Source organism: Anguilla rostrata, chromosome 1 (assembly GCF_018555375.3).
Source record: "Anguilla rostrata isolate EN2019 chromosome 1, ASM1855537v3, whole genome shotgun sequence".
NCBI lineage: Eukaryota > Metazoa > Chordata > Actinopteri > Anguilliformes > Anguillidae > Anguilla > Anguilla rostrata.
This window is the reverse complement of record NC_057933.1, coordinates 7,318,875-7,331,550: the sequence shown is the minus strand read 5'-3', so window position 1 is coordinate 7,331,550 and position 12,676 is coordinate 7,318,875. Positions and strand designations below refer to the sequence as shown.

At 51.1% G+C, this 12,676-nt stretch overlaps 1 protein-coding gene across 4 annotated transcripts in view; it reads right to left on the bottom strand.

Moving 5' to 3' along the window:
• Positions 1–12,676, bottom strand: part of rps6ka5 (ribosomal protein S6 kinase, polypeptide 5) — a 35,998-nt gene that overhangs the window by 7,147 nt on the left and 16,175 nt on the right. For all 4 annotated transcript variants that reach the window (XR_010325407.1, XR_010325418.1, XM_064308193.1 and 1 more), the window contains 12 exons: positions 11,684–11,785; positions 10,801–10,884; positions 10,545–10,648; positions 9,977–10,127; positions 9,286–9,447; positions 6,860–6,985; positions 5,864–5,997; positions 5,489–5,582; positions 1,957–2,127; positions 896–1,087; positions 421–580; positions 48–211 (listed from right to left, as the gene is read on the bottom strand). Coding sequence is in view for 2 of the 4 variants with exons in the window: in XM_064308193.1 (XP_064164263.1) it covers positions 48–211; positions 421–580; positions 896–1,087; positions 1,957–2,127; positions 5,489–5,582; positions 5,864–5,997; positions 6,860–6,985; positions 9,286–9,447; positions 9,977–10,127; positions 10,545–10,648; positions 10,801–10,884; positions 11,684–11,785 (1,644 nt within the window). In the remaining 2 variants the exon portion in view is untranslated. The remainder of the gene's footprint in view (positions 1–47; positions 212–420; positions 581–895; positions 1,088–1,956; positions 2,128–5,488; positions 5,583–5,863; positions 5,998–6,859; positions 6,986–9,285; positions 9,448–9,976; positions 10,128–10,544; positions 10,649–10,800; positions 10,885–11,683; positions 11,786–12,676) is intronic.

Sequence of the window (12,676 nt, the reverse complement as noted above, 5' to 3'; positions counted from 1 at the left end):
AGAAGGACTTCATAGCGTTAGCGCTGAAAGGCTAGCGGCGCTCTTACGTTGAAGGTGGCTTTGACGTAGGTGTGCACGGACGCCGCGGAGGAGCCCAGGATGTCCGGCGTCATGAGCGGGTTGGAGGACAGCTGGCTGTCGTCCTGAAGCCAGGCGTTGTACCTCAGGTCGCACATCTTGATCCGCTTCTCCGGATCCACCGTCAGGAGTTCTTTTAGCGCACGAGAAGAAAACACATACAGTATGCTAACCATCTCCCATCAGCTGCAACCGCACCCATTAGCAAACACTGTCCCCTAGAACAGTACTTCTAATCCATTAAAGTTTGTAAGTGTTTGTATGGATTCCACAGCACTGCAACTTGCAACATTACATTGGGTTTTGTCATTATGACATCATAGTCATCATCGTCGTCATCACCTTGTATGAGGTCCTTGGCTTGCTGGGAGACATTCCTCCAGGCCTCTCCTTCAAAAGAAAAGTCCCCCTTTTTGATCTTCTTCATGATCTCCTCAGCGCTGGTGTGGGTGAGACTCTTCTCTTGACACTGGAAGGGGACTTGCCCTGACAGCATGGTGTACTGTGGGGAGGCAGGGCGGGGGAACCAATGGATTGGCGAGTCGACCCAACAATACACCAATGTGCACACAAACATGACCAATGTGTAGCACCCACCCGGGTGATGCACGGCAGCCATTTTGCGCCAGAACACTCACCACACATTAGCTAAGGTGGAGAGGGATTTAATTTAGCCAATTAAATCAGGGGATGATTAGGGTGGCCAGTTGGAAGAGAGCCAGATTGGGAATTTAGCCAGGACACCGGGGAACCCCCTACTCTTTGCGACAAGTGTCATGGGACCACAGTGAGTGATGGGCGGGGAGAGCGGGCTCACCAGGATCACGCCCAGGCTCCACAGGTCACATGACTCGTCGTAGCCGTCGTAGTTGAGGATCTCGGGGGCGGCGTAGTGGAGCGTGAAGCAGGGCGTCTTCAGCAGCTGGTTATCAGGCGGCTTCAGACGGGCGAAGCCGAAGTCGATGACCTTTATCTCCGAGCCCTCGCTCTCGTCTGTAAACAACAGATTCTGCAGGGGGAAGAAAAAAAACAGCACAGCACAAAATAACACAACCTAAGATAAATGTTGGTAATAATCTCAGTATTCATTTCTGAATGCATTTTTTTGAGTTCATTTGCAAAGGGCAAAATCTCCCACAGAAAACCGAACACAGACGAACACACCCAACAGGAACTATTTTACAGACAGGTCCTCACAGTGCAGTGTGGTGCAATGGTGTAAGTGAGTGAGTGAGTCAGTGAATGAGCGAGTGAGTGGGTGCGTGAATCAGTGAGTGAGTGAATCAGTCTGTCTGTGCAGTGTCAGTCAGTCAGTCAGTTGTGTCTGTCCGTACGTCTGGTTTGAGGTCTCGGTGGACCACGCCTATCTCTCTGTCTGTCAGTCTGTCTGTCCGTCCGTCCCGTCCGTACCTCTGGTTTGAGGTCGCGGTGGACCACGCCTGTCTGTCTGTCTGTCAGTCAGTCTCTATGTCTGTCTGTCCGTACCTCTGGTTTGAGGTTGCGGTGGACCACGCCTATCTGTCTGTTTGTCAGTCCCGCTCTCTCTCTGTCTGTCTGTGTGCCTGCCTGTCTGTCTGTCCGTCCCGTCCCGTCCGTACCTCTGGTTTGAGGTCGCGGTGGACCACGCCCGTCTGTCTGTCTGTCTGTCCGTACCTCTGGTTTGAGGTCGCGGTGGACCTCGCCTATCTGTCTGTCTGTCTGTCAGTCCGTACCTCTGGTTTGAGGTCGCGGTGGACCACGCCTGTCTGTCTGTCTGTCTGTCCGTACCTCTGGTTTGAGGTCGCGGTGGACCACGCCTGTCTGTCTGTCTGTCTGTCTGTCCGTACCTCTGGTTTGAGGTCGCGGTGACTGCCTGTCTGTCTGTCTGTCCGTCCGTACCTCTGGTTTGAGGTCGCGGTGGACCACGCCCACGTCGTGCATGTGGCTGACGGCGGACACCAGGCGCCTCATGATGCGGCTGGCCTCCGTCTCGCTGAAGTGCTGCTTCCGCCGGATCCTGTCCAGGAGCTCGCCGCCCCCCAGCAGCTCCAGCACCAGGTACGTGTGCAGCTGTACGGGCGTGTGGGGGGGGAGAGAGACAACCGTTCAGCCACACCGCTCCTGCCCACGCGCTCCCCCTCCGCACCATTATATTACATTACGCCCATCCGCTCAGCCCCGCCTCTCACCCGGGCGGCGCACGATGGCGGGAACGCGAGGGCGTGCACCGCGGCCCGGGAGGAAACTCCGCCTACGCCGCCGTCGAGCACATTCAGCCAGCGGCCATTTTCTCCGCACTCATCGCGACGCCTCTTTTCTCTCACGACATTTTCTCTCCATGATTAAGAAAGTATTTCCCGTGTCTTTTCAACTAGCGCACAATCAGCAGATGAATTTGCCTCCATCTCGCATAGTTTCCTGTCCTGTCTGAAAGGGCGGAGGTATCGGCCTGGTCGTCGCAGCAGTGAAAACGTTACGATGGGACCGTCGGCGCCACGATACGAAGGTGAACGAGGCAGAGCTCGGCTCAGGGGGGGGGGGGGTAAGGCAACGACACGCGTTTTGCCACACGCAATTCTACGCTTTGGAAAATGTTCGGTCCCTCTCCTTCTACAGCTCACAAATGCAGTTTCCAGCAGTGAGTGAAAGTGCACTTCAGAAAGCACTTTTTTTTCTCTCTCTCTCTCTCTCTTTTTTTTTTTTTTGCAATTGCTGAAGATGCCGCAGCCAATAGAAAGAGAACAGCGAGCGTTCTGCGGAACAGCGCATATGCTGCGGATTAATGCTGAAAATCTGATGAAAAGGACTTCGTGCCGCTTTTTGGAGATAAAGCATTAAAAAAAAAATCCTTTTTATATTTTCCAAACCATAATGCCAGACAAAAACGGACAGACACTATGTAGCTTAAACAAAACCATATTATTAAAAGCCAGACGGCGAACAATTAGCTCGTCTGTTGAAGGGCAGTTAGAGGTCTAATTAGCAGAAGGTTCCGGAACAAAGCGAGTGACAGGGCCTTTGATCTGTGAGCAGGGGCCCGGGAGAAGGGGCCCGGGGTGCAGGTGGAGCTGATAATAACCCTATGGAGCTCATCAGGCCTCAAGTGCTGCTTCTCTCCTCCACACGGCCCCCAGCGCTAATGAACCCGCACACACACACACACACACACACACACACGCATATACACACACTCACACACGCATATACACACACACACACACACACACGCATGCACCACACACTCACTCACTCACACACACACACGCATATACACACACACACACACGCATATACACACACACACACACACACACACGCATACACACACACACACACTCACCACACACACACACGCATATACACACACACACACACACATACACACACACACACACACTACACCACACACACACACCACGCATCACTCACACACAACCACACAACACACACACACGCATACACACACACACACACTCACTCACTCACACACACACACACACACACACACACACACGCACGTACACACACACACATATACACACACACACACACACACACACGCACGCACGCATATACACACTCACACACACATACACACACACACACACACACACACACACACATATACACACACGCACACAAACACACACAGACACGCACACACACACGCACGCATACACACACACACACACATGCACACGCACACATCAATCACACACGCACATACATACACAGACACACACACAAACGCATGCACGCACACACATATGCCTGCACGCACACACACACAGGCACATGGGTGCACACACACATACACAAACAAACAAACACACACGCATGCACACATACACCGTACACTGCCATCTCATATTTCTATGGTGTCAACAATAGACAACAATAGTCTGTCCTTCACAACACAACATTAGCATCCTAACTGCTGACAGTGTGTTCATGCAAATCCAGCTGATTTAGCTGAAAAAAAACAGAACTTCACAACAGACAGTGTTATCCAAGCAAATGGTTCTCAAAGGAATATTCACAACATTGTTGATTGAATGCTTTTTTTTTTTTAGTTGGCCCAACAATGAAAATGAACCACATACAAATATACAAATAACAAATAAGACAAATACCTGAGGGAATTGGATAAATTACTGGTAGCTATCTAATAAATGGGCAACAGACAATCCTCATTCAAATGACATAAACGAATGAGTTATTTTTAGTGCTCCTTTTACCAACAGGCCTCTGAATGAGAGATTTGATGCTGGGAGAGATGACAGACTATTTTAAAGAGTGCGCTCAGCTCAGTGGAAAGAATGCTGGGTTAGTCCACAAGCATCCGTGTGCAGCATCACCCGTTACTACCTGACCTTGTGCCCGGCGAAACACAAACACAGACTCACCACGCACGCACGCACTCGCACACACACAGGCGCACACGCATGCAGGCACGCACGAATGCTGATACACACACACACGCATGCATGCACCCACAAACGTAGGCAGGCACATACACATGCAGGCATGCAGGCGCACACGCACGCAGGCACACACACGCATGCACGCACGCACGCACGCACACACACACGCGGGAATTATTCACTCATAATCCCGCGCACACACAAGGAAATCATCTCAGCCAACTCAATTTCAGTGTTTGCAGTGTGACATCACCCCCCCCCCACCCCCCACCCTCACCCCACCCCCACTCCTGACCCCACGCTGTTGATTTTAGCTGCCTGATTGCTCGTCTGAGATGCCTGCACTGCACTGCTCCGCCGACTTGCTGAAAAACAAAGTACTCCTTCTGCCAGCTGTGGATCAAACATCAGTCGAGCACCGCAACTGTTCATTAATCTCATCTAATTAAGGTGAGTAATTAAGTAGGGCTAATTACCTGCCTGCGTGTTAGCTGCCTGGGTTTTTTAGCAACGTCTGCCATTCAAACTGACAGATGTGGCCCGAAACGTTCTGACAAGTGTTCATCTTATAAGTAGTTAGAGTTATTATAAGTGTTATGTGCACATCTACATACAGACAAAAGTGCATGTTAGCATGTGGTGAATGATTTGTGAGCAAATAAAAAAACTTTCCCGTGTCACAAACTCGCAAACTTTTGTGACTGAACCGTCCTGTCAGTTGGATTTCAAATGCATCACATAGTATCCCGGGTGACGGAAAACTGCCCACAGACACAGGAAAATCTAGCACAGATAATGTGGTCAATGACCACTGAAATAAAATAGTACAGTTAAAATATCAGCAGGTCATATTACTAAACAAAACTAGGCAAGCCTGGTTCAGCCGGGCCCTGGACTCAGCCTGTGGGGAACACTGACTCTCAGAAACCGGAACCCAAGACCACTGACTTTTGGTCCATAAATGGTACTGGACCACCAGTGCGACTCAGGAGAGAACGCCAGCTCACCTGGTCGTGATGGACCTCGTGGCACCGGACGATGTTGGGGTGTCCGTCGCAGAGTTTCAGAGCGGCGATCTCCTTCTGCGTCTGCGCCTCCATCCTGCGTGGAGAAGGCACCCCACCCCCAAAAAAAAACATGCTTAACTTTCTGAGGCGACTCACACATCAACTTTCCAAAACTACCGATGAAAAAAAACACTACGCTCCTTCTGAGAATAAGACAGAGGTAGAGACAGAAAAGTAAAATGGTTCAGGTTGTCATTTTTTTAAAACGCTACTGAAGACACTCAGGAAGGGAAGATGGCTTCCTGTCCTGGCGGGTCGCGGGCAGTGACATCACAGTAAGGGCTGAGGAAGACTCCGCCCGGGATGAGGCACTACCTCTTGCTGACGATCTTGACGGCGTACTTCTGCCCCGTCTTCCTGTGGGTGCAGCTCCTGCAGATGGAGAAGCTGCCCTCTCCCAGCACCGGCTCCTTCAGGTCCAGCTCATAGTGCGTGTAGAACGGGGAGTCCTGCAGGGTCCAGCATTAACACTGCATTACATCCACTGCATTACATCCATACCATTAACACTGCATTACATCCACTGCATTACATCCATACCATTAACACTGCATTACATCCACTGCATTACATCCATACCATTAACACTGCATTACATCCACTGCATTACATCCACTGTAGTACATCCATACCATTACTGCACATCCATAGCATTACATCCACAGTATTACACCTACTGCATTACATCCATAGCATTACTGCACATCTATACCATTACATCCACTGCATTACATCCACAGTATTACATCCATACCATTACTGCACATCCATACCATTACATCCACTGCATTACATCCATACCATTAACACTGCATTACATCCACTGCGTTACATCCATACCATTAACACTGCATTACATCCCCTGCATTACATCCACAGTATTACATCCATACCATTACTGCACATCCACAGCATTACATCCACAGTATTACATCTACTGCATTACATCCATACCATTACATCCACTGCATTACATCCATAGTATTACATCCATGGCATTATGTCCAAGTTTCACACCAGGTCAACCAACAAGTCAGCTCTGAACGCCATTGGAAGCTCAGTACAATTACATGAGACACTACATTACTTTATTCTGGGGAGAGCAGGTTTTCATTTACGTTTTTTAATACTGAAATCAGGAAGTTTGTATTGTGTGTACTACTTGTGGCTTAACGAATACTAAAAATGTAAGACAGCGTGTGACCGCATCGGGTCTTATCGTCCCAAACTGTCTGTTAGTCTGAAAAGGCGAGGCCAAGCCCGCCCAGTCGTGGTCACCCTCATTTGATTTTTTGGGGGGGCGGGGCTTACCTTCATCATGGCGCTGCGGGCCACGGCGGCAGAGCCGGGCCGCTCCGAGCCCCCGCACAGCTGGGACGGGTCGTCCATCACCACGTTGCGTTTGAACAGGATGGAGGGAGCCATGAAGGAGTAGCCCTGCGGCCCACAGACACACAGACGACCTTTAACCCCCAGGCATCGCCATCTTGATTACACTTCACCCTCACGCCGACTTACTGGCTTACAATTAATCAGTGAATGCACACCCACACACACGCACTCATGCAGGAAGCATACACGCACGAACACACGCACGCATGACCGCACGCACACACACACACACACCCACACGCATAAGTGAACTGCCACAGCATGAATCAATATGCATCGTTTTCTTAAAAATGAAACTAAGAGCAGGGATAATAAGCAGGGCTATGACATCACTGCTGGTTGGTCTTATCAGCTGCGACCCTGTAAAAGGTGGGCTGTCCCTCTTTACTCCAACACACAATGACACACACACACACACACATTAGACTCTTGTGAAGTGTGGCTTAACACAAGTATTTATGCAAACAGCATTTGCAGGCAAACGCATCTCCATCCCAAGAAGGATGTTGGCATTCGTAAAGTCCCTCCCCCCGCCACGCGATTGGCTGGTTTTTGACTGCGGCGCTCGTCACAGTTCTGAAAATAGAACCGCGGTCCATTTTTGCACCACTCTAGGCCTCAAAGCAAAGATGGCTGGCAGGGGTTCAACTCTCAATTGCTGAAAATTTCCAGCTGTAGCGCAGACGATCCAGGCTTGCCGCGCACGAAGTCTGCCATCTAGTGGCGAGCCGAAGGTACTGCCGCTACTTACGGAGAGCCGCCCGGCCTCTCAGTCGACGAGCGAGAGGGAGGACGTTAGCCTTTCTACGGCCGAAAGCATACGGCGCGCAGCCAGCGGCACGCGGCGGTACAGTAAGGACCGCATTCCGGCGCTCCGCGGGCAGGAGCCGCTCTCAGAAAGTTCAAGCTTTCAAGGGCAGCCGCAGTCACGGCGCCGTTTAGAGAAAAAACGCCATTCAGCGTGTCCATCTGGGGTTATTATGGAGGCCTTTTCATCTCCTCTCGCGCGCCGCGCCTCTCTCCCCCAGCTGCGAGAGAAGGGCGGCTTTGAAACCCCGCCGCTCTCCTCCGCGCAGCTGAATGGCGGGGAGAGGCCAGATGGGAGAGGAGACGCTCCTAATTGCCAGGCTTCAGTGCGTGTGGTGATTGCTCTGCTTTGAAATTACATTTCAGCCTCTCTAAAGCAATTTAATTTGTTCTGGGCGGGCGGGGGGGGGGGGGGGGGGGGAGCGAGAGAGATAGACAACACGTTAAAAGTTCACAATCGCAGTCTCGATCCCTGTAATTGCTACGCGTGCCAAAAAAAAAAAATACATATATGTATATTTATATTTATAAATATATATATATATCGACGTCTGCGAAGGACGGTGAAAAGCCAAGATGAAGTCGGTAATCAGAGGGGCTGCAGAGATAATTAAGACGGGCGCCGGGAGCCGAGCAGTCTGTCACCTTTCATCTCCACGCGCAGCCTTATAATGCGTCTATTGATCTCGCAGACTAAATACAGGCACGAGCCCGCAGCAGGCAATCACGCCGCCATTTGGGCCGCAGCTGGCGGCGGCGGCGGCGGCGGCTGTGAAGACACGCGAGTCGCTGGAGAAGCGGCGCACTCGCCCGCCCGCCCGCCTGCCCGCGCGAGTGAGAGAGAGAGAGCAAGCTGCATCAGAATGCGCGTCACGCCTCCCCCCCCCAGCGCTAAATGAATACAGGCGTAATTAGACGCCACGCCCCTCGTTAATACGAACGCTGGAGAGACGAACAGCCGTCGGGGAGCGCTCGGGGGCGACGCCGCTCGCCTCTGTTTCCCTAATCTCCACTCGAGCCCCATTTGGAAACACACCGCTGGGGTTTAAAAGCGGCCGAGCCTCTCAGATCTATTTCTGACCTCCTCTGGCGTCACGAGAGAGCGTCGCAGCCCCCGGCGCTCGAACCCGGAGCCGGAGAGCCGCTTAACCCACAGCTGCTACTCGCCTGTTACCAGCCTGTTACCTGGCTGTTATTCGGCTTTTACTAGCCTGTTACCAGCCAGTTACTCCTCTGTTACTAGCCTGTTACCAGCCGGTTACTCCTCTGTTACCATCCTGTTACCCGGCTGTTACTCTGTGCTTACTAGCCTGTAACCAGTCAAAGCAGCTGCCTTACACGCAGAGTTAGCTGTTACCAGCTGTACGGTGTACTCTGTGCTACGAGCAGCAGTGTCAAATTACTAGGTTCTGCGGAAGGCAGTACTCGCAGGGAGAAAATAAAACCCAGCATGCCCTGCGGCTGTCCGGGACCCGGGTCCAGCAGCCCGGGTTCAGGACCGGAGGCGTGCCGTGGCGGCCCGCGGGCCCGGTGCTGACCTGGAAGATGCGGTCGCAGTTCTGGGGCAGGGCGGCGGGGGAGTAGGCGGGGTCCATCTCGGTGAACTGCTCGGAGAAGTTGCTGACGTCCAGCTCGTCCCGGATCACCGGCTTGAACGGCGCCGGAACCTTCTTCGCCGCCAGGTCCTCCCAGTTGATCTTCTGAATCGGGAGCAAAAACGCACATTTTTAAAAAACGTTTCACCCTGTCTACACATCTTAGAGAGGCTTCACAGAAAACAGTGCGTTCTGAGACACGCACTTCTGTGACAAGCAGTGTCCAAGACCAAATGATCTAATGAAACCATGAACGATAAAAGGAATCCTCATCCAAATTAAACATAAGGAAATAAACTTTTTTTTTTACTCATATAGTACTACTCAATTATGTATTTATATCAGACAACAACAGAGTCAAACCTCTTTTTCGGTTCAAGTGTTTTTTTACAGTTATTGTTTTGTAATAACTAATAAATAAGTAATTCTGGTAATAACTAATAAATAAATAATTTAGCAAAAATAACACAAAGAATAAAACACTGCTGAACTCCACAGTCTGGTGTGTGTAGGGTTCCTATAATGAAAGAGAAAGGCCCATTCCCAAATCTGGAGAGGACGGGTAAAGCACACACTCCCCACTAGGGGCACCCCGCTACCAGCGGGCAGCAGGGCAGCCGCGCGCCCCTCTTGCCTGGTAAAAGGGGTGCTCCTTCACACTCTGCGCCCCAGACGGGCCCGAGCCCAGCCTCTTTTTGGGGTCTTTGGTGAGGAGGCGCTGGATGAGGAATTTGGCCGGGCGGCTCATGTCCTTGGGAAAGGGCGGGTCCTTTTTCAGGATCCTCCTGCGCGGAGAGGGAGGGAGAAGGAGGGAGGGAGGCAGAGAGAGAGAAAGGGAAGGAGAGGGAGGTGAGATGGTGGTGAGACACATGCAGCCAAAAGCGTTTCTTCATCTTTTCATAAACCTCTTTCGAACTTGTGAAACGAAACCCATGGGCGGGGGGGGTGGTTTCACAATGTTGAAAAAAATTGGAGAAGAACTGTGCTATTTTTTCACAGACCCATTAAAGAGTGTCAAAAAAGTGTCAAGAGCATGCAAAGGAACAATGGAACCCATCACAATGCAGGAATATATGCAAAAAAAACAACGCTTCAATTTAATGCGATCGACACAAACAGATTAAGAACAACCGAGCGCAATAAGAGGCTGTACATCGCTGATGCATTCACAGTAAACGTTAATGAAGGACGGAGGGTCTCACTTGGAGATATCGGTGTGGGAGTTCTCATCCCCGTCCACGGTGAAGGGCGAACCTCCGGTCATCAGCTCGTACATCAGCACCCCGAGACTCCACCAGTCCACCGCCTGTCCCCCCCCGCCCCCCCACACAGCACGGGACAGGTGAGCAACAGCGCCCCCTCCTGGGCATCGACAGCTAAACTGCAGGCAGCTCAGACGGGATTCATACACAAGGCACACCCTGTAGGATAAGAACCTCTCCGTGTAGGGGGCTTTACCTTGTCATGTCCGTCCGCTCCCCCCTCCACGATCTCTGGAGCCATGTACTCGATAGTGCCGCACACGGAGTAGGCCCTCTCCACCTGCAACCCAACACACAGCCCAAAGAGCTCAGCTTCACAACACACAGACTACAGAGCTCAGCTTCACAACACACAGACCAAAGAGCTCAGCTTCACAGCACCCCTCTCCACCTGCAACCCAACAAACAGACCAAAGAGCTCAGCTTCACAGCACCCCTCTCCACCTGCAACCCAACACACAGACTACAGAGCTCAGCTTCACAGCACCCCTCTCCACCTGCAACCCAACACACAGACTACAGAGCTCAGCTTCACAACACCCCTCTCCACCTGCAGCCCAACACACAGACTACAAAGCTCAGCTTCACAACACACAGACTACAGAGCTCAGCTTCACAACACACAGACTACAGAGCTCAGCTTCACAACACACAGACTACAGAGCTCAGCTTCACAACACACAGACTACAGAGCTCAGCTTCACAACACACAGACTACAGAGCTCAGCTTCACAACACACAGACTACAGAGCTCAGCTTCACAACACACAGACTACAAAGCTCAGCTTCACAACACACAGACTACAGAGCTCAGCTTCACAACACACAGACTACAGAGCTCAGCTTCACAACACACAGACTACAAAGCTCAGCTTCACAACACACAGACAACAGAGCTCAGCTTCAGCTTCACAACACGCTCTGAGCCGCCATCTCCTCATGTGAGCGGGTACATCCTAGCGACTTCATCCAGTACAAAGTTTTCTTTTCCTATGTCAATCTTCACACTTGATCAAGTTCATATTCCATAATTGAGCGTTCAATGATTTATTTATTAATTGATTGACTGATTTTCTCACCTCATGGAACTCCTTGCTCAGGCCGAAGTCCGTGAGCACGATGTGGCCGTTCGAGTCCAGCAGAATGTTCTCCAGCTTCAGGTCGCGGTACACGATGCCCAGCTGCAGCAGGGAGAGTCGGGTTAATGCACAGAACAAACAGAGTGTGGAGAGCAGTAGAGCTGATCCAGTCAGTGTGAGGTCCCAGCGGGAGTCACCCTGGGGGGTCTGGAGGCTACGACACTGCTTCAGGGAGGGGCTTTAAGAAAGATGACAGGCTGAAAAGACAACACCCCTGTGCTTAAAACTTCATACGTCCTCTCAGAACTGATTACTCCACAGAACCTACAGGCCTTCAAGGCCTGAGAGTCCCAGAAATCTAAAACACCCAATTCAATCATATAAACAGATATCCAATATCGAAATATACACAACATTTCAAATACATCAACACACACAAATCAAAGTAGCCCCGACACAAAGTTAAAACTGAGTTCATCTTCAGAGGGGGACGTATCGAACATGCATTTTGCTCCCAGAATTCCACACTATTCCGAGACATGAAAAGGCACATCCCTTTTTTAAAATAAGACACAATGATTACACCAGATTACACATTTGACTGATGCCGTCTTCGCCTTTTATCTTTCTGACAGTACTGGGGTGAAAAAGAAGAATGGAAGGATCAGGCCTGAAGAATTCTCTGTGCACACGAGTAATTCAACCAAATACCAAGGGTATTTTTATTTTTCAGGCTAAAATGACCCGAGGCGGTAGCCCTCTCCTCCACGGCATTATGCATGCAATGCACCAGTTATGCATTCTTCCTAGCCCACAGCGCGGCCTTGTAGCGTCGCTGATGGGTAGGGGGGTGGGGCTTGCTTTCACATGCATCTGAGCAGCATGCCCAGAAAGCACGGATTGTTCTAGAAAGAACCAAAACGGAGAGCTTCGAGCCACACTCCTCAGCACCCCCCCCCCCCCCCCCCCGATCAGCATGCAACGCTGAGTAAA